The sequence below is a fragment of the Archocentrus centrarchus genome, chromosome 21 (assembly GCF_007364275.1).
Source record: "Archocentrus centrarchus isolate MPI-CPG fArcCen1 chromosome 21, fArcCen1, whole genome shotgun sequence".
Classification (NCBI taxonomy): Eukaryota; Metazoa; Chordata; class Actinopteri; order Cichliformes; family Cichlidae; genus Archocentrus; species Archocentrus centrarchus.
Window position 1 is genome coordinate 34,561,649 of NC_044366.1, and position 25,591 is coordinate 34,587,239.

At 41.6% G+C, this 25,591-nt stretch overlaps 1 protein-coding gene across 1 annotated transcript in view; it reads right to left on the reverse strand.

The window, feature by feature from the left end:
- Positions 1–25,182, reverse strand: part of plcl1 (phospholipase C like 1) — a 111,406-nt gene extending 86,224 nt beyond the window's left edge. The window contains exon 1 of the mRNA XM_030757754.1: positions 24,304–25,182. Within this exon, the coding sequence (XP_030613614.1) occupies positions 24,304–24,492 (189 nt within the window). The 5' untranslated portion in view covers positions 24,493–25,182. The remainder of the gene's footprint in view (positions 1–24,303) is intronic.
- Positions 25,183–25,591: the final 409 nt, after the last annotated feature.

Genomic DNA, 25,591 nt, shown 5'->3' on the forward strand with positions numbered 1-25,591 from the left:
AAGAGCGTGCAGGCAGGGTGGAGGAGATGAGTCGTGTCACTGCTGATTCCTGACAGAAGAGTTAGAGTGAAAAGAGGAAGTTTGGATTGGTTTGGATTTGCACATAAGTATTTGTTCTTATTCCATTCCATGAGTGTAAAGTCACTGCCTTATATATTTATTTTTACGTGGTCCTACAGAAGTCAGTTGTGTTTTCTCTGGCCTGACATCTGAACACTCCTATTACTGGAAGTTATCCAACATGATGCTTCTATGTAGCTGACACAACAGGAAGTTTTCTCACCATTCTTACCATATTCATTCATCTCACCATCTAGCTTTAAAAAAAATCATGTCTATTAAGTTTTAAACTATAAAATTTCATAATCTAAACTGAATTAACCTGAACAAAAACTTCTATTCGCTGATCCCACTAAATTACTGTTTGATGTTTTGCAGTGACTTACAAAGATACAGTACAAATTACACATGCTTTGTTTTTAACTTCACGCTGTGATGCAGTTAACGATCCCATATGTTGTCTTATAACTATAATACTACAGTTCATTCACACTGTTTGGTGTGTACTAAGAAATTCTCCCGTCAAGGGGAAGAAGGTGCCTGACCACAAATCAATTGTGGCATGATTTTAAACTTGCACGCATGAAGAAGAACTCTCTGAGGCTGAAGAAATAAAGCCATTGTGTGGGCACCCGGGTGGCTTAGTGGTGAAGCCGGTGACCACATATATATGCTGCGTTGCAGTGCGGGCGGCGCGGGTGCGAGTCCCGGCCTTTTGCCAATTTGCCCGTCCGCTGTATCTTTCCCCGTTTCCTGTCTCCCTCTACTGCTGATAAAAGCCACTGTGGGCAAAAAAAAGAAATAAAGCCATTGTGGAAGTGTTGAAAACTGCAGTAGCCTCTATGTCCGAGTAAATGAGGCTATAGCAATCGACTCCACAGCAACTGACTGCACACTCCAGCAACCACTCGCCAACAGCTTCAGTGGAAGCATGATGATGATGTGATCATGATGTTATTAGTCTGTTACTTAGACATATTAGCGCACACATTGTGTTTGTGCATTGCACCCATGCTGTTTATGGATTGCTAACTATGCTTGTTATGCTCTGTTGTTATTGTAAACCAGCTTTTCCTTTGCACTTTGTGAGTTTGTTTTTATCGACACACCAACTCAACTTTTAAAAAAAAGCAATATTTTAAGATTTCTTCTAAAATTTCCAGTGCTTTAATTGGGTCAGGCAGCTTGGGACCCGCAGGCTCAGGCGGCTCAAGAGCCGCCAGTTGCTGGGGCTCTGCAGGACCCACTAGATGATCAGGCTTCTTGAGCTGTGCAGGACCCACAGGATTCTCTGGCTCGGGCTGGATTAACAGGCTCAGGCTGGTGGGGCTTCTCTGGACAGGGCTGAGGATGCTCAGGATCAAGATACTCAGGGGCTGCAGCTCAGACAAAGTTAGTATTTTGTACATTTTCTTAAACTAACATATGTATCAACCAGCAAAATACTATTCTCTTCTCTGCTTTCAGTAAGACGTTAGGAACATAATGATACAAATAGGTAAAAAAAAAAAAAATCTAATAGCTAAAAATTGTGAAATGATTGAAATAGTCGTTACCATGAAATCTCATATTTAAATGTGTCTGAAAAAATGATTAACTGAAGTAATTCTCAGTTTAACCAGTAAGAACACGGATCATATTTCATTTTCAAATGTGTTTTCTCTGCATCCATACATAAAGCACACTTTTTATTTATTTTGCAGAATTACCGATGATTATTAATTAGCCTAAAATATATGGCAATCTTTGGTGTTACTAATTGACTGTAGTTAGTTAAGGCAACCTAGTTGTTGTAGCTGCAGGAGATGCTGGACAATAACAGCACTGTGCAGCTGCAGCAACAGCTCCACTGACAGTGGAAACAAATGCCCAAGCTACGGATCACAGATCCCAGACAGACCTCCACCTCAGAAATATGTGGAGGATTATGCCATTCCAATTGTAGAATGACGGCGCTGCGTCCTCCCGTCCTCAGAAGTCTGGACTCCTGAGTGAACTTGCCAGGTACAAACTAGCAAGTATACAAGTATGAACTTGGCATACTTGGTACTGAGAAAGGTCTTTCTTCTTCTATTAGCAAACGAGCTTCTTTGAGCTAATGTAGCAGCTAGCATATATGTTAACCAAGTAAATAAGCAAAGGCTGCTGGTGCTGGCTTTAAGGTTTATGGTGCTAAAACTGCTAAAATTAATTCATCTCTCTGTGTGTGTGTGTGTGTGTGTGTGTGTGTGTGTGTGTGTGTGTGTGTGTGTGTGTGTGTGTGTGTGTGTAATGTTAAGTAAAAGTAACAGACTGCTGCATTTAAATTAAGATGTAATTTTCAAAAAACTGATTAAAGATATCAAATGCTTCTTAAATACACAATGTTTGACCTTGTCTATTAACTTGTGTTCAGTTCTGTTTTCTTCATCGGCCTACTATTCAGTGAGTCAGTTTTTTTCTTCTAATAGGAAGTGAATCACCAGGAACATCAGTAAATTTCACCAATGTAACTATAACTACCCAGCAGCAAAATGTAATAATATCAAACACACTGAAACTAGAACAGAGAAGGATAAGTACTTTACAAAGTATGTATAACTGTAGAGAAAACAACAAGAGGAATCAACCTTAGGCAATATCAACACCTGGGGAAGAAAGAGGAAAGATGAAATGTTACTATTTGGGGCAACAACAACCTAACAGAAGCAGCAGGATGTTATTTTGTAAGGGAAAAAAGTAATATTGTGCCAGTATATTGCTGGGGGCTGACAAACGAGTGCTGCACAGCTTCTTTTGTTTGCACGTTTCTGCATATTCCACCTCTTGTTCCATTTCTTCTGCTCTTGCCTCTTTATACTTGCTCGCTCTATATAATGAGTCACAATGTGTGCCTTCACAAGCACCTGACTGTCCTTCTCTACCTGTGCCCAGCACACTGAATCTGCCACCCTTCATCTCATTTACCATTTTTCCTCTCTCTCTGTTCAAGGCTGAATAAAGCTGGTGACGAAGAGTTCAGTCATGAAGTAACAGAGAGTGCACCAGTGTAATAATAGAATCGTTTTAAAGATGGAAACCTTGACAAATATGAAAATATAAAGTCAATTGGAAAGCAGTGTTTTCATAGAGTACTAAATATTATAAAACAATCATAAAGAAACTTGTGAAAAAAAAAACATTAGAATGAAATAAAAATGTGTTCATTCAAAATAATTTTCCACAGTACTCCCACATTTGATTACTTAAAAGCACTCGGGCACAAAATGCTTGAATTTTTACTGTTCTGGCTCACAGACTGTATTTAAAAGATGGATGAAGGCTTCCAGGTCTGAAATTTCAAACCTGCTTTCTTTCTACTGGCCAGCAGGAGGCAACATCTGACTGCAAAAATTAGTGAGATGGCATAAAACTCTACTGGAAAATGACCTTATTGTGCAATTGATCTACGACCTCAGTAAGCAGGTGAGCTTACAGTCTCAAATGCTAGCTTTGTCATTTTGAATACAACATAAAGTTGATTTGTAAATTATGGTCCCGATTAGAGCAAAAAGGACGATAAAAGCAAAGTAGCTTTAGGGCAGGCCTACCTTGTGAGTGAAGTATTGCTTGGTTTCTACATCAAATCCAGCCATTGATCTTTATGTCTGGTTTTAAAACACTTAGCTGGGAACATCCAAAGTAGCTCCATAATGCAGGGGTAAACACATTTACCTAACAAACAAAAGATCCCCTGGGGGTTGTAGCTGGAGCCTATCCCAGCTGTCGTAGGGCAAAAGGCAGGATACACGCCGTACAGGTCGCCAGCCTGTCGCAGGGCTAACACAGAGAGACAGACAACCGTTCACGCCCACATTCACACCTATGGGCACTTTAGAACCACCAGTTAACCTAACCGCACTAACAGCCAAAAACATGTGCAAGGGTCCTGACACTGAGGATGTTATTGGTTAAATATAAGTTAAAGTTTCCATTTTCAGTAAACAATATAACATTTGTTTTTTTTTTACTCAAGGTGTGATTTTTTTTTTTTTTTGCTCACATTTTTTTTAAACAGAGGGACACACAGTATGTACAAGTTCTTATGTGAGCACTTTATACAACACGTTTGCACTCACACAAGCATACTGTTCTCCATCTAAGCGCTTTCTATCTAACATTCACACTCTGATGAACACATCAGGGTTCAATATCTTGCCCAAGGACACTTTGGCATGCAGACCGGAGCAGCCAGTGAGCAAATTACCGACCTTCTGATTAGCAGATGACCTGCTCCACCTCCTGAGCTTCAGCCACCCCTATATCACTGCATCTTTTTGCAAACAAAAAAAAAGAGCAAAAAGAGAGCAACTTAGATTGATCAGACAGACTCAACCACGATTCCAAATGAATTATGTTAACTGCTTGACCAGTAAACAAAAATCTGATTGCCAAGTTTACTACGTCGACTTAAAAGATGACATTTCGACTGCCCTCGGAACTGTGATAGCAGTTTCAAAGAATCTTATAACTTTTTGTAAACCTGCAACTGATCTGAACTTCAAAAATGTGGGTCAACAGACAGAGGAGGGACAGATGCTGGTGTGATGTACAAATCATTTGTCCCCAAAGGACATGGAGAGAAAGATGATTAGTCCAGTAATCCTGTTATTGACCAATGATGGCCGCTGCCAAGAATCACAACCAAGCAGCCAGCACAGTTCTCACCTGGCAGTGCGTTCTAGGGCAGCACAATATTATCTCATTGCCTGATGTGTTTTAACAGTCTGTTCTAGTACAAGATTATTCAAAGCAATGTAATCTCTCTTAATGAAAGTCAAAATTATGAGTCAATTAGTCAGAGAAGGGTATAAGGACACGGCGTGCTGCATCAACTGAAAATGCCTTCGACTGTACAGAAGAAATCTCTTCTCCGTGGTGAATTTTGAACATCTTTGTTAGTTTTCTCAGGTAGTGAGCTGAATATGTGCAGTATGAATCCTTCTCCACAAAGATGCAAACCTGAGGGTGAAGCATGTCTAGAGAATGATTTGCCACCTCTCCTTGGTTGGACTGGAGTTGGTGCACGTACACCCTCTTACTACCAAATGTCTCTGTGGGTTTCATACACTCATTCTCTCTCCAGTTTGTCTCCTTACATAATGACTGCCACTAATCTCACTCTCAGATTCATTAGTAAACTGGACTTTTTTCCTCTCTCATTGTCTGACTCACATCACTGTGAAATGCTGGTATGCCCACCCAAAAGCATCCGGCCTTGTTTTCCCTCCTGAGAAGTTGTTCAGAGACACTAATCATCCACTGAGACTACTACTTTGGATGGGGTGTTTGTTGATTACAGTCTTGCATTCTTAATTAGAAAATTGTGTATGTAAACCTGATGAAGTTTTATCTTCCTATGTCTCAGTGAACGAAGATTGATGTAGTGATTTTTTGTTGGTGTGCACACTTCTGATCTGCTCATTTGTGCTTTGGATATGGTTGATCCAGTGCCATGATGTGCCCCTTTAGGAATCTTCAGTCTTGCCATGGCCTGATGCTGAGAAAGCTCCCTGTTACTCTGAATAACAAATTGCCTTCTGATGCTTTCACTTGGTTTGGATGCTACACTACAGGCAAAAGTACTGGCCACATATCTTAAAGTATGAATTCAGGTGTTTTCGATACCGTTGTATATGTATTTAAAACATTTTAAAATCAAGCACCAAACCATCCAATCTGGCTTTGTGAAAGAATGGGTCATTCTAACTGCAAGTAGTATTTATTGCAGAGTGGACATGTTTAGGAACCACAGCCACGCAGCCACAAAGTGGCAGACCACATAAAGTTAAGGAGCAGGGTTGCCAAATGCTGCGGCACACAGTGAGTAAAAGTTGCCAACGCTCTGCTGATTCAATCACTGCAGACTTCCAAACCTCGTCTGGCACTAACATCAGCACCAAACTGTGCACCGGGAGATTTATGGCATGGCCAAGCAGCTCCTGTAGGTGGCCCAGTACTTATGTCCATATAGTGTATGTTTCCCAGTATCACAATGCTACTTGCTACTAGCAATGCTCTCTGAGGAAATTATGATTCTGTGGTGGTAGCGCTTTGGTAATCTACTGGCAGCTACAGACTGCCCGTCTATCTGGGGGCAGTGTCAAAAATATGTGATACAGCAGGTCTGTGGGCTACTCTGCAGTCACTCCCTTCCCTGTTCCGGCTCACTTGTCAGCCAATCAGCATTTAACCAATGTACAGCATCATCCATGTCAAGCAATGTCCAGTTGGGATTTTGGAGGATTCCACAGGAGCACGTTTGTATTGTTTGAAAACCCCTCTCCATAGACTCTCCAAACTGACAGAACTGCAATAACATAAATTAAACATTAGAAATTTGAGGTGGATCCAAGTGAACAATAGCTGCCACTTGACTTACTTGAACATGCTTTTGATGAGTCAATCAAACCAATTTGAGTGTCATTTAAACAAAGATTCAAGAATAAAACTCAAAGAAATCTGACTTTAAGTTTGAAGTAGCTAACATAGTGACATTAATCTGCCTCAGTTTGATTGCTGACTCAAGCCTTCATTATACTTTGCTGCAGACACGGGCACGGACAGCTGGAGGCGCCACGGTCGAGTAGTCATTCCTCTTATACTTCTTTGAAGTTTGCCTATGTGGTTAGTGCATTGAAATGTAAATTTTTCCACAGATGAGTCCACAGGCAGGCAGATCCACGCAGACCCTTCCCCTCACTGCTGCATCACGAAATTCTGACCCAAGCGGACCACAGTAGACCCAGGCAGAGTAGCAGGCAGGGAAAGCATAATCAAGGCTTTAGAAATAGAGCAAAATCTTAACTATTTCTTACTCGTTTACATGTCAGAATTTCTTGTTTATAAATATTTCTAAATACTTATATTTACTGCATTTTTAGTTTTACATGGGTGCCTCCTAGGTGAGCTCTTGCAGGCATGTCCTACTGGGAAGACTTCCTGGAGCAGCTCCAAGACACGCTGGAGAGATTATATCTCTCGGCTAGCTTGGGAGCACATCAGTGTTCCCCGGATGAGTTACAGGAGGTGGTCTGGGCTCCTCTGCTTAGACTGCTGCCCCTCCAACCCAGACTCAGATAAGTGGCAGAAGATGGATGGATGGATGGATGGATGGATGGATGGATGGGCCACAGTGTATATGAACTTACAGGCAGTAGCAGATTAGCTTGTCATAAAGCTGCAGATTTAGTTGTTTACCCCGATTCCTATCTTAATGCCAAACTAATCTTCAACCATCAGCAAAGAGCTAGCCAACATCCACAAATGGACCCACCACAGTGCTAGGCAAGGGTGGACCTGTCAAGACAATTCCCAGAATCTTGGATTTGAGAGGCTGTAGTGATGAAGGAACATGTTTATCCTAAGAACTGCTTGATCTCAATGCTATCCATCCCAAAGCAAATTGATCCACAGCACTGGATTGCCAACACATTTCTTCAGTATTTATTCACACACAGTTGTGTTTCCATTATTTAAAAGGACTCTAGAGAGAACCATAACCCTAACACTTAAACCTTGTCTTCAACTTAAAATCAATTATTTAGATTATGGGGACTTTCTCTATGTCCCAAAAAACTAAATGAATGATGAACCTGTGTAAACAGTGGTAAGTCACTATAAAATGAGTACTACAAGTCAATACCACACCCACAGAGCGGGGAAGGGGTAAATTGGGATATGGGGGGAGTTTGTCATTTGTGGTTACCATGGCAGCAGGTGTATCTGCTGCCAGGGATCTCTACTAGTCCAAGTGAAGTCACAGAGGCCAATCCTGGCAGCTGCACAGCATTCCTCCTCTCTGAAAAAGCTTAAACATGTCCTGCAAACATAAACTCACTGACAGACACTCACTCATACATGCCTACACACAAAAGCTCACAACCACCTGACGTCTGTTTATTCAACTGCAACTATGACAGCGACAAACATGTCGCAAGCTCAAACACACACACACACACAACAAGACATAAATTTCTGGTAAATCAGGACACACCCACTGTCTTTGTAAAACAGCATGTCAGCTGGAGCGAACACACTGATAATGCAGCCCTGCAGAAAACATGCTAAAGAGCAAGCGAGGCTACACGAAAGATGGGAACTGCAATCCAGGAGCAGTTCACAGTTTTTTTCCAAACTGAGTCCACGTGAATGAGCTGGTCTGAGATCAGTTGAAAGGCGGTTCACATGAAGAAAGTTCATGGCGGTGCATCATGATAACATCACAAGCAACATTCCAGCAAAGAAAACAGGAGACAAATTTTAATGTTCTCTTGTTCTGAATTGTGAACGATAAATGTCTCTCAATGTTCTCTGACAGTGAACTGCATATGTTTGGGGTTTTAACTGTATCAGACAAAGTAAGTATGCCTGATTGGGAAATGTAAGGTTTTATGGTCTTATCACATTAAACACTATCATCGCTGCCTTTAACAGCCTTTAGCACCGAGCGCATCACCGCCGACATATCTGATCAAACATGCTTTGAATTACCGTAATTATGCGACTGTCTGTCCTACTGGAAAAATTCAAACACTTTCTGAAAGCTGAGAAATTGCGCTTCACACCCAACATAGGGTTACTGCAGTACTTGTTGCCAGAAGTCCGCAAATGGCGAGATGTTGGATGTCAGGAGGTAGAGCAGGTCACCCACTGATCAGAAGGTCGGCGGTTCAGTTCCTGGCTGCTCCAGGCTGCATGCCAACGTATCCTTGGGCAAGATACTTAACACCAAGTTGCTCTCTGACACAAACATTGGAGTATGAATGTGTGTGAATGTTAGATAATAAAAGCACTTAACTTAGTTAATCATGGAAGTGCTTGTATGAATGGGTGTTAATGGGGTAAATGTAAACGGTTGTATAAGTGCTTTAAGCGCTCAGACAGAGCAGAAAAGCGCTATATCAGAACTAGTCCATTTACTATGTTACGTTGTGTCGCCGACATGTTCGGTGTTAAAGGGTTAACTAATAAAATAATCAATAGATTACTCAATAGTAAAAATAATAATTAGTTACAGAATCAATAGGACGTAATACCTATCATGGAGATAGATCAGTGTTTTCTTATATAACTTTTGTGTGTGCGGTTCCAAAGCTCCAAAAAAGATAAGATTAGCTTAGCATAAAGATAGGAAACTGAAATTTGCAGCTTTTAGGTTTGGTAATCTGCTGTATTGGCTGTACATTAGCTTAATTTTGTACAAAACGTCATTTATCAAAGTCATCTTTGATTTGTTATTTTCAAGCTTTCAGTTTTACATCATAAAAATAGGAATTGTGTTTGTGGGGCTTAAACAAAACCTTTGTGCTTTAATGTTTTGGACAATATTGGATAATATATGTTGTCTATGTTATCTTGTTATCCTGAAAGCCCTTACATAAAAATATGAACGTTAGAGCCCAACCAATATGGAATTTTTTAAGCAATACTAAAATCAATATTTGGTGATTTAAAAATCCAGTATTCTAATGTATTAGCCAAAGATAAACACATTTTGATGTCTAGTCATTTATTTACTTGTTTATGCCGCCCAACTCTGCTTGGATCAGCTGATTGTGCCCTCTAGTGGACAAATTATGCAACGTTAACACTCGTAACACGACTAAAGGGTGTGTCCCCCCCCCCAGCACGTCTTTACTTTTTTTAATTTTCACTTATCAGCTGTTATCAGCCCACTGATAAACAGAGGTGGCAAAAGTACAGACATTTTGTACTTCAGTAAAATTACAAGAACTTGTGTTAAAAAATACCTAAAAATTTCAAGTACTGGTTCAACACCTTTACTTAAGTAAAAGTAAAAAGTACAGGCTCTGAATGTACTCAAAGTACTCTTTGGAGGATGTTTCTACCAGCTATTCTTGTATAAAGCTAACTGAACCTCATTATATATTACTGTAATATAAAATAAAACATGAGAATACAAAAGTTATTCCAATCTAAATTTTAATCCTAATGAATGCACTCAGCTTGAATCTGTTATGTAGGACACAAACTGTGAAAGGGAATTTAAACAAAGCTCTATTCTCTGAGTCCTCTATAGTAGAGGGTGACTGTGTCTCCACCTAAACACCAACATGAGGATACTCAGGGGTTACAGTGGGATTCAGAAGGTGGAGGAACCCTAAGATCAGCTGTAGTGGCTCTGCATGGGGAGAAGAATCACAGCTTTCTATTGTGAGCTGCAGTAAATGATGTTGGTGTGCAGGCTGTGATCAGCTGACCTGCTGCTGCTGCTCTGAGGTTTACTGCTCTGTGTGGATGAACTGAGTCTCAGCATCATCAGCTTTGATTCAAACTCATCTCTGCTACACTTCATGTAACCTGTAACACAGGAACACAGCCTCTGTGCACCAACACAGAGCTTTACTGTAAATACAGTACAGCAAGCTGATCTGTTTATCCTGCACTAAACTGCAGTATTTTCATACAATCTTTGAATTACACAAAGTTAGTGTACCTCAGTTTGTTTTCCCTTTAAATCTAACCTCTCTTCTTCCTCTCCTGTCCTCTTCCTTACATCTTTCACCATCTCTGAGTGAACTTCTCTCTCTTTGCTCTCCCTGGAAATACAGCAGCTCTTCTTTTAGCTCGCAGACACACTGTGTGACAAACTGCACACACTTTGTGTGTGACTGCTGATATTTGTTGAGCATTTAGAAACGCTGCATTTAAAATTACCTACCACACATTACTCCCTTTAGCTCGCTCCTCTTCTATAGCGCTCGCTAAGATGCTGGAAGTACAGAAAAGCACAACTACGGACATCTGCACTCAGTCCAGCCCACTGTAACCCCTGATTATAGCACTATAAATGATACATAAATTACATGGTTTTACCTCTTTAATCTCTTTGTATGCAATAAGCCCCGGTGATGGAGGATACACCAGTAGGATCGTCTCTTATGTGTTATTGTTCCTCCATTTAGGTTCAGATCATTTGATGTTTGATGGTGCTGTGTCCAGAAATAAAAACTTCTTTAACGCGTTAAACCTAAAGTAACGAGTTTGTTTTGAAAATGTAAGGAGTAGAAAGTACAGATATTTGTGTAAAAATGTAGGGAGTAAAAGTAAAGTAGTCAGAAAAATAAATACTCAAGTAAACTACATATACCTGAAAAATCTACTTTAGTACAGTAACGAAGTACAATTTATCAGCCGAGGTGGGAAGTAACGAAGTACTTGTACTTCGTTACTTCCCATAAATTGGTCAGGCTTTAATGGATGTATAGCTACTATGACGTGCATCATGACACATTCATTGGTGAACTCTCAATGTGAAGCCTACAGCTTTCTGTCATGGCCATCATGGGGTTTTGAAACCAGACATGATGAATGAACCAGGGTGAACCCTGCCTCTTGCCCAGTGTCAGCTGGGACAGGCTCCAGCCCCCCTGCGACCCTGAAAAGGATAAGCGGATGAAGCTGAACGGATGGACGGACATGATGAATGAGGGTTGGATCTGGAGGGGCACGGTCAGTCACAAGGTTGGCTTGCCCATGAGTCTACCTCACTTTGTCATCCTTTATAAATTCAATGGGAACCATAGTTTATAAAATGAAAATCATGGACAAAATATGACTTGAAACTAGTGGCTGAGATCTGCTGAGCTCACAGAGCAATGGAGTTGAAGGTTGTTTTCCCATAAACTTCTATATAACTGGACTTCTTTTTAAAAATCAGAGACTTTACCCTCTGCTGGCCATTAGAAAGAATGCAGGTTCACTCTCTCATTAGCTTCACTTTTCACACCTGAAATCTACGTCCCTCTCCTACATACACTTTATGGTTTGGGCCGATTTAGCAATTAATGCTATTTTATACGTGCTTACAGATCAAAACATGGACAGAGCCATAGCATCCAGTCAGTCCAAGTTTGTGCACATGCTTTATTGCATTTTGCTTGTAGTACGAGTACATTAGTATTGTGGTGGAATTTCAGTGGTAGTGGTACTTTGGTGGCGGTTGTGGGGAGGGGCAAGCACAGTGAGAAAATGGCCTGTGTGTGTGTGTGTGTGTGTGTGTGTGTGTGTGTGTGTGTGTGTGTGTGTGTGTGTGTGTGTGTGTGTGTGTGTGTGTGTGCGCACTGCCCTCCAGGCTGAAGCCCAACACAGCAAAACAAGCCGACATGCAGTCTCTAGAGTTTTCAGATACATCCACCCTGAGGTTAACACCGCACACTGTTGAGCTCACACACACACACACACACACACAGCATCTGCCTGGATGAGTCTCATTTTCCTTCTGCGCTCCTTTTTCAGTATTTCCCCTCACGTTTAGTCCTTGGTGCTTCACTTTCTACAGCCCGTCGAAGCACACGGAGCAGTTCTCTGCTTCTGTCTCAGTTCTCTGCTTCTGTCTCAGTTCCCCTCTACTCTCCTCACTTCCTGACATTTCATCTCCCTCCTTGTTCCTCACGGTTTCACAGGGAAAACTCAAAAAGACTGACAGTGACAGAAAGACGGCCGTGCACGTGAGAGATGTGTTTATGCGCGTGGATGCAGGCAGAGAGGTTTAAACAGGAAGTGATTTGTAGATATAAACAGCTCTTCTCTCTCCTTGCCCACAGTCCCCCTGCATGGCACCCACTCAAGTCTGAACTACTCTGTTTTCAGTTATTCAAATCTAAAATCCTCTTCATGCTCTGGTGTTTACGGTTCCAGCACCAGAGACCTTGCCACCTCTGCAGTGAAGGTCACAGTTTAAATCCCACATTGGTCGCATTAACTCAGACAACTAACATGAACACCCTCTCACACGCATTAAGTGAATGCCTCTTTTTTCCGCGTCAGTCTAGCTCTTATTTGTACCTCCAAGAAAGGCGTAAAGTCTTACACAAAGACTTAAATCCTTCTTGGCTCCAGTAAATCTGTTAAAATCAAATCAGGATTACAGTGAGACACCTCCTGGTTTCCACTAGAATAGCTCTGCATGAGACACAAGTATGCACGTTAATCTTTTACTGACCCTTTATGCAGCCTTTCAGCTCTATGTCTCTTTCTTTGCTGTTTTAGCGCCTGACTATTTCAGACCCGCCCTCTGCAAAAGACCACTTTCTTCAGATTGGCCATCTTCTGGAAGCCTTCTGAGGGGCAGCACTCATTGCTTGTGAGCTGTATTACCTGAACTTCCAACAAGACTGAGGTATGATTATTGCTCCTCCTGAAATATACTCCCAAATTTCCATTTGCTCATTTGCAAAGTCCAGTGTTTGGAATCTGAGTGTAATCTCAGGGTTTAGATTCACATGTAAAGTCTATCTCATGTTCCTGTTTCTTTCATTTAAGGAACATTTCTAAGTTTCAAGCTACAGTCTCCTCGGCTGAACTGGAGAAAACAGTTTATGCATTCGTCCCATCACGGCTAGATTTTCATAATGCCCTATTTACGGGCTCTTTCATGCCTCCAAGTGATGCAAAATGCTGCAGCCAGGCTCTTTAGATGTTCTACCAAGCAAGCTCTCACTGCTCCTATTTTATACTCTTTAAACAGGATCCCAGTTGATCTTAGAAATTCTTTTAAAATTCTCATACTTGGATACAGAGCACCAAATCATCTCGCTCCAGACTATTTATCTCAGCTTCTTGTTAAACACGCTGCTGCTGGCAGTCTCCGTTCACGGGCTCAAAATGAATTAGTTGTTCCTCATACAAGATTGAAGACTAGGACGGACAGAGCCCTTCAGTCTGTGACACCCAGACTTTGGACCAGTCTACCACTCCAGTTACATTTGGCTGACTCTGCAGACACCTTCAAAAAGCAGTTTAAAGCGTTTCTGTTTAACCAGGGCCTTCCATTTGATTATTGGGTTATTATCAGTTTATTATTGTTTTATTTTTAAACCTGTTTTTAACATGGCTTACATTACTAAAAACTACATTTATTTTCTATTTTCTGTGATTATTCCTAGTTTTTACTTTTTGTTATACAGTGCTTTGTGACTTTGTGAAAAGTGCTCTATTAAAAAGTATTTATTTACTTAATAGGCATGCTGTGCTTTTAGGAGATATCACTGACAAGCTGAATGCTGATTTTTAAAAGCAGTCAGAAGCTTGTGCGTTTTTCTGACAGGTGTTACTTTTACATGTGATTACCTAAATAATTAAAACCCTGATAATAATTAAATTAAATTAATAATTAAAACCAGCAGTTAACACTAGCATCGTTCAGTAAGGACAGGTTCGGTTTGTTTCACACAGCGAAAAACTGCAGTACAGAAGTTAAAATATGCAGATGAACTGTTAACAAGACAAAAGTATTTCTTAGCCGATCGATGGATAAGAAATCAATGGACTAATTGATAGACTACTCGATTACTAAAATAATCAATAGCTGCAGCCCTATTTCATTATACCACTGTATATAGTCAGATGAGAAAAACTTATTTGTTTATAACAACAGTAATGTCAGTATGGTGGGTGATAATCACCAAAAAACAAATGCCTTTGACTTGTAATTGTAAGAGACATTTAAATGACGTAGTACATGAATCAATTCTTTGGTCAATAATTTAAGATCCCACACGTAATGCACATTATGCCCTACAGGATTCATATCTTTATTTACCTGAAGGCTGATCATTTAACCTTAAATGCTGCCTTCATAATATTTACTATAATATTTCATATTATAGTATATTATTTATATAATAAAGGAATGATTAATAACATCCACAAAGCCTTTAAAATTAAAAATAAATGTTTACATAAAATTTAGCAGTACTTGTCTTCAGCTTCACTGAAATGAACTGTGAAGCCGTGTGTGTGATATTTAAGGACTGTACTTCTAATTTCTCATTCCGTATTCGATGGTGACTCGAACAAAATTACTGTGACCGTTGAGTTATGTAAGGGCGATGTACATTGAACATGACACTTTCGCATCACGTTCGCATGAAATATATATGAAAATCAAAATAACTGGGATTTATAATCAATCTTTTTTAAAAACATCTAGATGTTAATAATTGCTGTAAGTGTGATGATCCATGCAAAGCTTCGTTCAGATTTACCCGCCCGTTAAGGAGGAGATAGAGAACACACAAACAGAACCACACACTACCATCATCGAGGTGGCTGTGGCTCAGGAGGTAGAGCAGGTCATCTACTAATCGAAAGGTTGGTTCATGGTTTGATTCCTGGCTGCTCCAGTCTGCATGCCAGAGTATCCTTGGGCAAGATACTGAACACAGAGTTGCGCTCAGATGCAACCACTGGAGTGTGGATTTGTGTTAATGTTAGATAGAAAGCACTTTGATATAGAAAACAGTGTTAATGTGAATGAAAACATGCTGTATAGAGTAGAAAAGTGCTATATGGGAACTAGTCTGTTTACACTCAGATATATGTACACAAATACACTCATGAGTGCGTCCAAACTTTTGACTGGTACTATATATTATATAGAAAAAAGGTCCCCTGGTGCATTAAAATTAGTCATACCAGTCTACAAAGCAAAAAGATCTTTTTTTAATTTGACCTTAATATTTTATCTTAAAATATGTGTAACCTTGTGAAATACAAACAGAAGTGACTACACGCCATCTATTTGTAGCTTTATCATAGCATTAGCTAAAGCTAACTGAACCTTTTGCATTTCTTGTATTTGAAAAAATAATCATTCTGATGCACCAGCATGTTGGAAACTGACATAATTAATGCACAAGCTAAATTTAATAACAAAAAGAAAGCACTGGATAAGGTTGTGCTGCTGAATGTCTACTAGCCTAGTTTAGCAGAGTGGCTAACTGCAATCCTATACCTATATAATACCTATATCACTACTGAAATTTTATTTGAGATGCCTTTAAATTATATATTTAAACTAACAGCTGTCAACAGCTTCTGGCACCCCTTTCAGCAGCAATTATGTCAATCAAAGAAAAGATGCCTTGCACCCATTTGCACACTGCACCACAGCCTTTAATCAGACTGAAGTCCATCCACTGAAATGGCCTTTGCAGAATGAGAATTCTTCTTTTAACTCCTTGATTATTTTGCTGGAATGCTTTGGGCCATTTTCTTGATGAATGACCCATTTTCAGCCCAGCTTCAAATCCACGTCCAGTAACATGAAGGATTTCTTCATGAGTCTCAGAATTCATGGTTCCTTTAAATAAAGAAAATCAGGCGTAGTATTGGCCAATAGTGTTGCTGTTAGAAGGTTCTTTTGGTTGTAATCAGTGAAGGCTTTTCATCAAATATGGTGGTTTTAGTTGTAACAAAACTGTTCCACTGTTGCCTCGTCTATCCAGAGATTACAGAAAGCTTTGAAATTTTCCAAATTGACACAGGAAGCTTCTGTTTTTAATTATTATTTTTTTTAAAAAGAGGCTAGCAGCTTTCCTATGTTAAGTCCATTTAATTTGCTCTTCACTTGTGAAGCTTGCACATGTATCTAAGATGCACCAAGATAGGTGAGCAGATATGATGTTACAGTATGGCTGTTATGGCTTTTACCTGATTTATTAGCTTTGTTGTACTTGTGCAGATGTATGTGTAGACTCATAGTAGATGGAGCTCATCTCTTTCAGAGATGACTTTATAGCTTTCTTTACTAATGTGTTGAGACTTAAGTGCTCTCACTTCCCTTTTTCTGACATCCTCTGAGACCCCTTTTCCTCTCACAAGGTTCACCTTTTCTAAAAAATGTTTCATTTGATTGGTCTGTATGACAGACTGTTTTTAGATCAAGTTACACCCTAGCTGGGCACTGGTATGGCTCACTGGGTTGAGCAGGTGACTGATGTGCCATAAGGCTACAGCAGAGGCCCAGGTTTGAGTCCACCCCAAGGCTATTTATGAGTGTCTTTCTCCCAGCCTTCCTGCTTTCTCTCTTTTATCCTATCTCAATAAAGGCTAAAAAAAAAAGTTATGTTCAACTTGAGTCCAGACTTCAGCTGACCAGTGAAGCTTGGCGTACAGTTACTAAGGCCCAACTACTACCAGGCCTTTTGATACCGATATGTGGTGAATTAAATTTTTTTATGTGTAGTTATTTATTGACTCATTTATGCCCCGCCTGACCCTGCTAGTATCAGCTAGTTGTGTGTTACCAACGGGGAAGTTGCAGAACGCCCTCTGCTGTATGACCTATACAACATCTACACTCATAGCAAAGTTGAATAATAGACAGTATCGGCCTGCTGATAAATCAGTCTAACAGTTACCTTTTCTACCTACACAAGAACTAAGTGTTGTTTTCAGCTTTTTAACTAATGCCTCTAAAGAACTACTGTAACTGTTGTTAAACTGTATGTAAAAATAAGAAAATCAAAACAAAAGAAGTCTGATTGCTCAAGCATACCTTAGAGAAATGGATCTGTTATTTTCACACAATACTTCACTGTAAAGCAGACACTATAACACATTCTTACAAAATACATCATCAGGTGTTTTTTTAACTACAGATTTTCTCATTATCCTCTGAGGTGAAGAGATGTAACTTTTGCCGCCTCTGTTTTTGAATGCTCCAAGGCCGAGAGGCCAAGAAATGATAACAATAACAAGTGTGTGTACAGAGCCACATGTGCTTTCACTCTCACTCACACCAACTCCTGACCGGCAGCTGTGATGAGGTCTGTTCTCAGAGAGATGTGGCACCAGTAGCTGAATGATACTGGAAGACAGAGGGCCCTTAGTGGTTACCAACTGATCACACACAGACACACATAACTACAGGGAATGCTTTGTCATTACTCTTGATGGGTTTCCAGGAGTACAGCGCAAACAAATCATTGTTCGCTTCTCGACACAGCAGGAGGTGGCAGAAAATTAGAGCAAAGTGAGAACAATAATGCCTTGGAAAACAACAAAAATCAACATGATGGCAAATGGAAGAAAGTTCCTGGGACTGGTAGGTTTAAGATGCAGATGGATGAGGGAAAGAGGCAGAGCGGGATAATGGATAAGGCACATTCCTGTGCACTTTTAAACTTTTATGATTTCACCTCATTATGATTTTAAAAGGTCTCTTTAAAGGGGAGCTATTATTATTTCCAGCTCTATGTTTTTATTATGATTTTCCACTATAGTAATGTTGCATAATTCACAGTTTAAAAGAATTCCTCTCCTGACCCTTTATGCAGTCCCTCCTTTATAACTTCTCTCTGAAACAAGCCATTTTAGCTACTGTCTCTTTAAGAGCCTCCTCCTTAAAAGCTCACTCTTTTGTCTGATTGGCCAGTTTCCGGAAGCTTGCCAAGGTGAGGATCCTGTGCTTTGTATATTATATGGATATGGTGCCCCTGAAGCAGATGACAGTATAAAATAAGTCAAAGCATATTTGGTCACCCTTAATTAGTCAGACTGAAACCTGTGGTTATATTCAGTCAGAACTTGGATGCTTGCTTGGATGCAGCTGCTCGGCCATGGAAACCATTCCAAACTGCTTACATACTGTTCTTGAGCTAATATGAAGGCCACAAGAAGTTTGGAGGTCTGTAGTGATTGATTCTGCAGAAAGGCTGTGATTTTACATGGCCTGCGACTTTGTGGCTGAGTTACTGTCGTTCCCAATCGCTTCCACTTTGTTCTAATCCCACTATTTACTCAGGTTATTGTTTTCCATCCATTCACTTCTGCTTATCCTGTTCAGGGTCGCGAGGGGGATGGAGCCTATCCCAGCTGATATAGGGAGAGAGGAAGGGTACACCCTGTACAGGTCGCCAGCCTGTCGCAGGGCTAACACAGATAGACAGACAACCATTCACACCTATCAGTGTGAATGGTGTGTCTATGGGCAATTTAGAGTGACCAGTGAACCTAAGCCCAGTAACTGCATGTCTTTGGACTGTGGGAGTACCCGGAGGAAACCCACGCAGTCACAGGGAGAACATGCAAAGGCCAAGGTGGAATGAAACCCAGACCTTCTAGATGGCATTCTAGCTGTGAGGGAGCAGTGCTAACCACCACGCCAACGTGGGAAGGGGCAAAGAGTTTTTACAGCACTGCATGTGAATTACGCATTCTCCTGTGTAATGCATTATCACTGGAGGTACACTGTATTGCCAAAAATATGAAGTTATAGAGCATGGTCGCTGATTGCTGAGGCCCATAGTGAGTAAAAGTAGAATAAAGCACATTATGTATATTGGTCATTTTATTGATGTAATATTATAACAAGTTTCTGCTCATCTGCTACAGAAGTGAATTGTTCATTTGTTTCAGACACATCCACAGTCGGGTTAATATCTCCATCAAGACGTTTGTGGAAAAGATTTAGTTAATAAATCGATTCCCGTCTCACTCCTGAAACATCCATGACATCCGAGAAACTCGGTGGCTCCTGGAAACGCTGCAGTAATTCTACACACAGACAACATGTGAGACAACGAGGCGCTACGCTCACAACACAGCAGCAACAGACACGGCGAGAGACGGTGTCCTTCAGCCCTCCAACAGCGAGCAGTCAGCCAACACGCAGGCCTGTCAGAGAGACATCCAACCAAGTCTTCCCCTGAGCCCCATCCTGAAAACCTGTGTGTGTGTGTGTGTGTGTGTGTGTGTGTGTGTGTGTGTGTGTGTGTGTGTGTGTGTGTGTGTGTGTGTGTGTGTGTGTGTGTGTGTTTTCATTCATTGTTAATCCTACACCCCGCTCCCCAACCCGACTGGCATTTCTACCACAGAGTGCATGTTTTGCCTTCTGCTCTGTTACACAGTAATACTGTAAGCTAATTGCTGATGGTTTGCTGAGGAAAATTAATATTACAGCCTGAGCCTAATGCATTTAACTTGATTGAGATTAACGTCCCTTTTGCTCACTCTTCATGCATGATGAAGCAGCGTCGGGCAGCCGCTCCAGCTCCAGTGACTACAACCTGAATTGCAACTCACGAATGAGTGAAAACGCGCCCGAACGATGAGGGCAGAACAGTTACAGAATTTCAAGCAGTTTCGGTTTGCATTTGGGAGTCGTTCTGCTGCCTTTTTGGGCAGCTGGTTGTTGGTTGTCTTTTCCAAAGACACTCTGGGCTTCACCCAATTTTGCAACTCAATTTGTATTAGCTAGAAAATAAATAAAAAGTCATTAACAAATAGTTTGTGCATTTTACACCATCCTGCATTGCATCTCTGTGCCCCTCCACCCTTAAGAAGCACCAGAGGGCTTTCCTCTAAGGCCTTTCACATACAATTATTTTCTTATTAAACATTAGGAGGAGGACAAGCTATTTCTGGCTACAAGGGTCAAGAGGTGATTGGCTGCTGGAAGGTTTTCAGGGTTTGGATAGACATGAAACTCCCGCGGACAGATTATGAGAAGAGAAGATGAACAACAGCAGTTCAGAGATAACAGACACACAATTGTGTAATCCTGTCAGTTATGACTCCAAAAGAGCACTGAGGTGAGAAGCATTTGACCAGCACAGACCACAACACTTGCAGTTGCTGAAAAGAAAAAAAAAAACTAACTGTTGTTGCAATCACGCATGAGCTCTCAAGGTCTGCTAGAGTCCTCTGATAACTTGACAAAAGCTAAGAAAAACAGTGTTTTGGGGGGGCAGCCAAGTGGCCTAATAAAGGGGTCGCATACCATATTACTGCAACGTTCAGACCACTGTTAGTTTCATCAACAAAAAATACTGCTAGTTATTTCACAACATAATTAAAAAACTAAGGAAATACTGAATTTCAGCACCAACACTATGACAGAGAAATGGGAGAAATGAACTCACCGGGTTAAAGAGATCTATTTCAAAAAGATCTCAGTGGCAGGTGGGTGGGGCTGTGTGTGTGCGAGACAACCACACTGGGAATATCTGCTCTCTATGACATCACACAGAGCCAAAGGTAGAAAAAAATAGTCTGAAACAGTCTTAATGTGGAACCAACAAGTCCTGACAAGCATCAGTATGTGGCAGGTAGGGAGTGAGAACAGGTTGAATACTGACCCATTTCCACTAACCTCCACACAGACTAGAATAACAAGGTTTTTTTTTGAATGTATATAAAAATTTGATGAAAATGTGAAAATGACTTAAAAATTTTAAAAAGACTAAACAAAGCTCAGGTACCAAAATACACACTGGTCCAGGGACCTTTTTGCTGGTCATTCCCACAATCTCCCCTTCCTCCCCGTCTGCACTCGGTGTTCTCACACCTGATGCTATAAACTGATCCTGTGCAGCCAAATATTGTTTGAAACCCATAAGCATTGTCAAAGCTATTAAATATGTAAGGTATGATGGAGAAATTGTGCATAAAAATTATAAATTTGATGAAACTGTTTGATCATTACAAAGCTTAGGTTATGCTACTTATGTTTTAATGTTCAACAACCTTAAATCTTCTTAGGCGACAACACAGTGATATAAAGACCCCGGCCGTCAGCTGCACTCAAGGTCTTAAGCTAAAGGTGCAATTGCTACATCAGTGCGAGAGTTTGGACAAGGACTGCCTTAATTGCCTGTGTGGGTGTGTGTGTGTGTGTGAGGGTGTGTGTTTTCATGGGGTGTTTTGTCATGACAGGGGTGTGTGTGTGTGTGTGTGTGTGTGTGTGTGTGTGTGTGTGTGTGTGTGTGTGTGTGTGTGTGTGTGTGTGTGTGTGTGTGTGTGTTGGAGGCACATGTGAGAATGTGTTGTCATAGTAATGTGAGATGTGAGGGAAGCAGCCGCGTCCTTTCCCTTCATTTTAGCTGAAGGTAAAGGGTAACGTCTTTCAAGTAAAGAGCTCTGCTGGTTCAATCTCCGGAGATGATGTTTTTGTGTGTAGAAGGCAAAAAAAAATGTAAATTGACTCCTTAGTTCTTCATTTTGAACCATGTCACTATGAACACAATGTCACTAAGGTTTTGTATTTATAAGCTGAAAGTCAAATGAATTCCTTTGACCATGGCTGGAACACAGAAAACAAGTCTAACAGCCCTAGCCCAGAACATATCCTGGACCCATTACAGACAATAAATTCATAATCGGAAAACAGTGACTGCAAAAAAGAGTGAGCCGAGAAATAAAAACTAACTTATGAGCATCAAAAATCCAGCCACAAAAATTAGCAGCCTCACTCCAATCAAGAGGACAAGACCTATCCTACACCCAGAAAATGTCACTTAAAATCCAGATGTTAGCCCCAACTGGTCATAGATACAGAAGGAGTTTTTGCATCTCTTTGTGGTCATTTTTGTGGGGTCTGTTTTGAGTCTCTGTGGTGGTTTTGAGTCGCGTGGTCAGCTTTAGTGTCTCTGTGGTTTTGTTCATCTTTGCCTTTAAACAAAAAGATCCTGATTCATAACTCGTTTGGTTGCCTGTGTGTGTGATTTCCAATAAAGTAACACAACAACCCCTGAATACAGTTAATGTATAATAACTGTTATAGTCCACAGTTATATGTGGTTTATGGTTTTCCTACTGCAAATAGAAGGAATGTCACTTTTATATTAACTGGGCATGTAACCCTGCAACTTTTCTTATTTCCAGGGAATGTGGCGAGGCTTTTCCTCTCAAAAACAGACCAACAACGAGCATTTTGAATCAGAGGAAGTCTGGAATTTTTTTTGTGTGTGTGCCAACTATCAGGCCTTGACGGTTATTGATATCCTGATCCATTTCCATTAATTCTGAGAGGTATTACAGTGGCGGTCACCGACATCACGCCTCCCATCCGTCCATCTTTTTATCTACGTCTTCCCCAGCGGCTGTCAAAGGACTCTCTGTTCAGCTGGGTCTTCCAGATGGGGCTGACTCTCTGCCTGTATACATCCCTGATGACAGCCAGAATTGTCGCCGTCCCATGTGACTTGACTGCTGACATGAAATATGGGAATGACCTGATAGCATCAGATGCGCAACGGACTCAGAAGGTCATAAACCTCAGAGTCTGTCTTTAATGTCACCAACATCAGGAGAGGACTTGAGTACAAACACAATACAAAAACTGGGAGTAGCAGCAAAACGCTGCGTTCAAGAGCTGAAAGCAGTCATTTTGCGGGAAAAAAAAATTTCCCTGTAACTCTGTCAATCCATGTATTAAAATGTGTGAGATACTAATGATGATGCAGTGTTGATACATCTCCAAAAGTGATTCATAGTGCACATTTAGAGACGCACTAGCACTAAGTCGCTTGACCTTATTTAGTTATAAAAACATGTTGCCAGCAGAAGTGAAATTATAGAACTGCTTCTTTGTTAAATGTTTTGGGGACTTTTTAGCCTTTCTTGGGATGAGACTATGGAGAGAAGGGCAGGAGAGAGCAGGGGGAAGGCATGCAGTGAACAGCCTCCAGGCAGATTTGAACCCAGGCTTCTGCGATAGCCTCACAGTATATGTGTCACCCGCTCAACCCAATGAGCTCCACCAGTGATGTGGAAGCTACAAAATTACAGCGACATTTGATCTAATTTAATACTTTCTTCTATTTTGAATTTTTAATACAGCAGGAGAAGCAGCTTAGGATTGGACTTGAGTAGGTCTGTCACTTAATGTGCTTCTTAGCCGGTGAGGTGTGTGCTGAGGTGGAGAGGATCCTACTGAGCAGATATGTTAGACGTCCCTCAAACATGATCCTCCTCACTCAGCTCCTCAGGATGGTTTTAGTGACCTGCAACCTGAGCACAGGTGAAGCTTGAAACGCATGTCAGATGTCAGAGGACCTGTAGGTGAGGAGGCCTTTTCAGAGTAAGCCAAGAGGAGTCTGAGTTTAAAGATGTGCATAGACCCAGGTTACATTTATTTACAGTGTGAGCCAGAGAACCATCATTCTTTTACCCTTGAGGTGCTTTCAGTTGCATGATACTCTCCCTGAAACTGCCTTTAAATCGTGTCTCCTTTGCTCAGCTGATGTGTTATCAAATGATAAAGACGGACATTGTAAAAATTTAACTGATGAACATGTCACGCACCTAAAGAGACGCAAAACATTAGGCATTATGAGCTGGATGCGTGCCGTGAAATGCGTGGGTGATGGCATAGATCCGCGTCATGAAAATTATTTGATGACGCTGGCAAGGTGCAGCGGACCCTGGCGTCACAGGGACTGGAAAGTCATCGTATTTAAAACAAAGCTGTAAATTTTGAATCTCAATATTTATTCCTCCAGCTCCTGAAGAGGTGTGTCACTTGTTGAGTTGTTGAGCCATTTCACAACACTAAATTAATCAAAGTGGATCCAAACGGATCCGGTCAGCTTCTGCTGTTCAGGTTCATGCGCCCATGAGGGGAATGGGTCAAACTGAGCCAGAACAAGTAAACAATAAATAAATCAACACCACGCCGGGTTGGGATTTCACTACCTTAATGATACTGCTCCGGCGAGGTGCCGCCTTCACCGACTCCAGCAGGACGGTATCAGTGTCTTGTCCTCCGCCGCCGCCGCCGGGGAGGATGACACCGCTGCGCCGACCGCGGGGCGCTCTCGGTGGAATGTAGTCGGGCGGTCCGTCGCTGCACAGCCCATCTCCACATCCATCACGCTCAGACATGTCGACGAGGATAAAGAGGACTTGATTTGAAACAAGCGAGAGAGGAAAATTTAATCACCTCGTCGGCTCTGACCCGAATAAAGTTTGCCTCTGCTGCGCCTGGATGCCATTTAAAGGCGAAACGAGTTCTGTCTTCACTGGAGCACCGACAGCTCAGCAGCCGCTGTCAGCCTGGAGGAAACTAACCACCCCAATTTCCTTAATTATGAACCGACTCTCACAGTCGCTGAGCACAAATCCGTGTTGACTTCAAGCTGTTAGTCGGAGCTGATCTCCACAGTCCATCCACGCTCCGCTCACATCGCTCCAATCAGAGAATCACATGCGGGTACGGACAGACTTGGAGGAAAACTGGACTGGTGCGCTCCCCAGAGACGCGCAACAAGTCTTCGCCGTCTCTGTCTCTTCTTCGAAGAGGCCACTACATCAGGACGCGCGTAAAACCTCGGTGCGCGATGAGAGGCGCTGAGAGCGATTTTCTGCTGGTGGAAAGAAAATGTTCGAAAACAATCCAGAGTACACTGTGTCGCTGTTACACCCGAAACCCTGCTCCTTTCTTCCCAGAACACGCCGATGTCAAAGTGCAGAGAGGAGCGAACTTGAGCTGCGGCGGGCGGCAAGTACAAACAATACCCGCCTCGGAGCGCTTCGCTCTGACCAAACACAGGCGCGCCGGCTGTCTCAGCTGCACTCAGGGCAACAACAGCCGACTTTTGATGAGGACAGGGAACACAACTGACAGTCGCGCCGCCTTTCTCCCGCGAACCCCTCCCTTCATCGCTTGCACCCGGCTCCTCCCACACGCTGGCCAAAAAAGCACGAATGACGCGCGGAGCAGCCAATGCGCGCGGCAGCTGGGGAGACTGGAGCCAGTCAGAACCTCCGATAGGTTGGACGATCGCGTTCAAGGGACCGAGAGAGCCTCCTAACGCTTGGCGGGGCGGACTTGACAGTATATTATGTAGGATAATGTTTGCGTTTCCCAGCTGAGCCTAAATTTAAAACATTTAAACTTAGCAACTACTGATGTGCTGAACTGAAACGTTTATGCTTGGTTACAGGATGAACTGATATTAGTCAAGTTTTCAAAACAGATGAA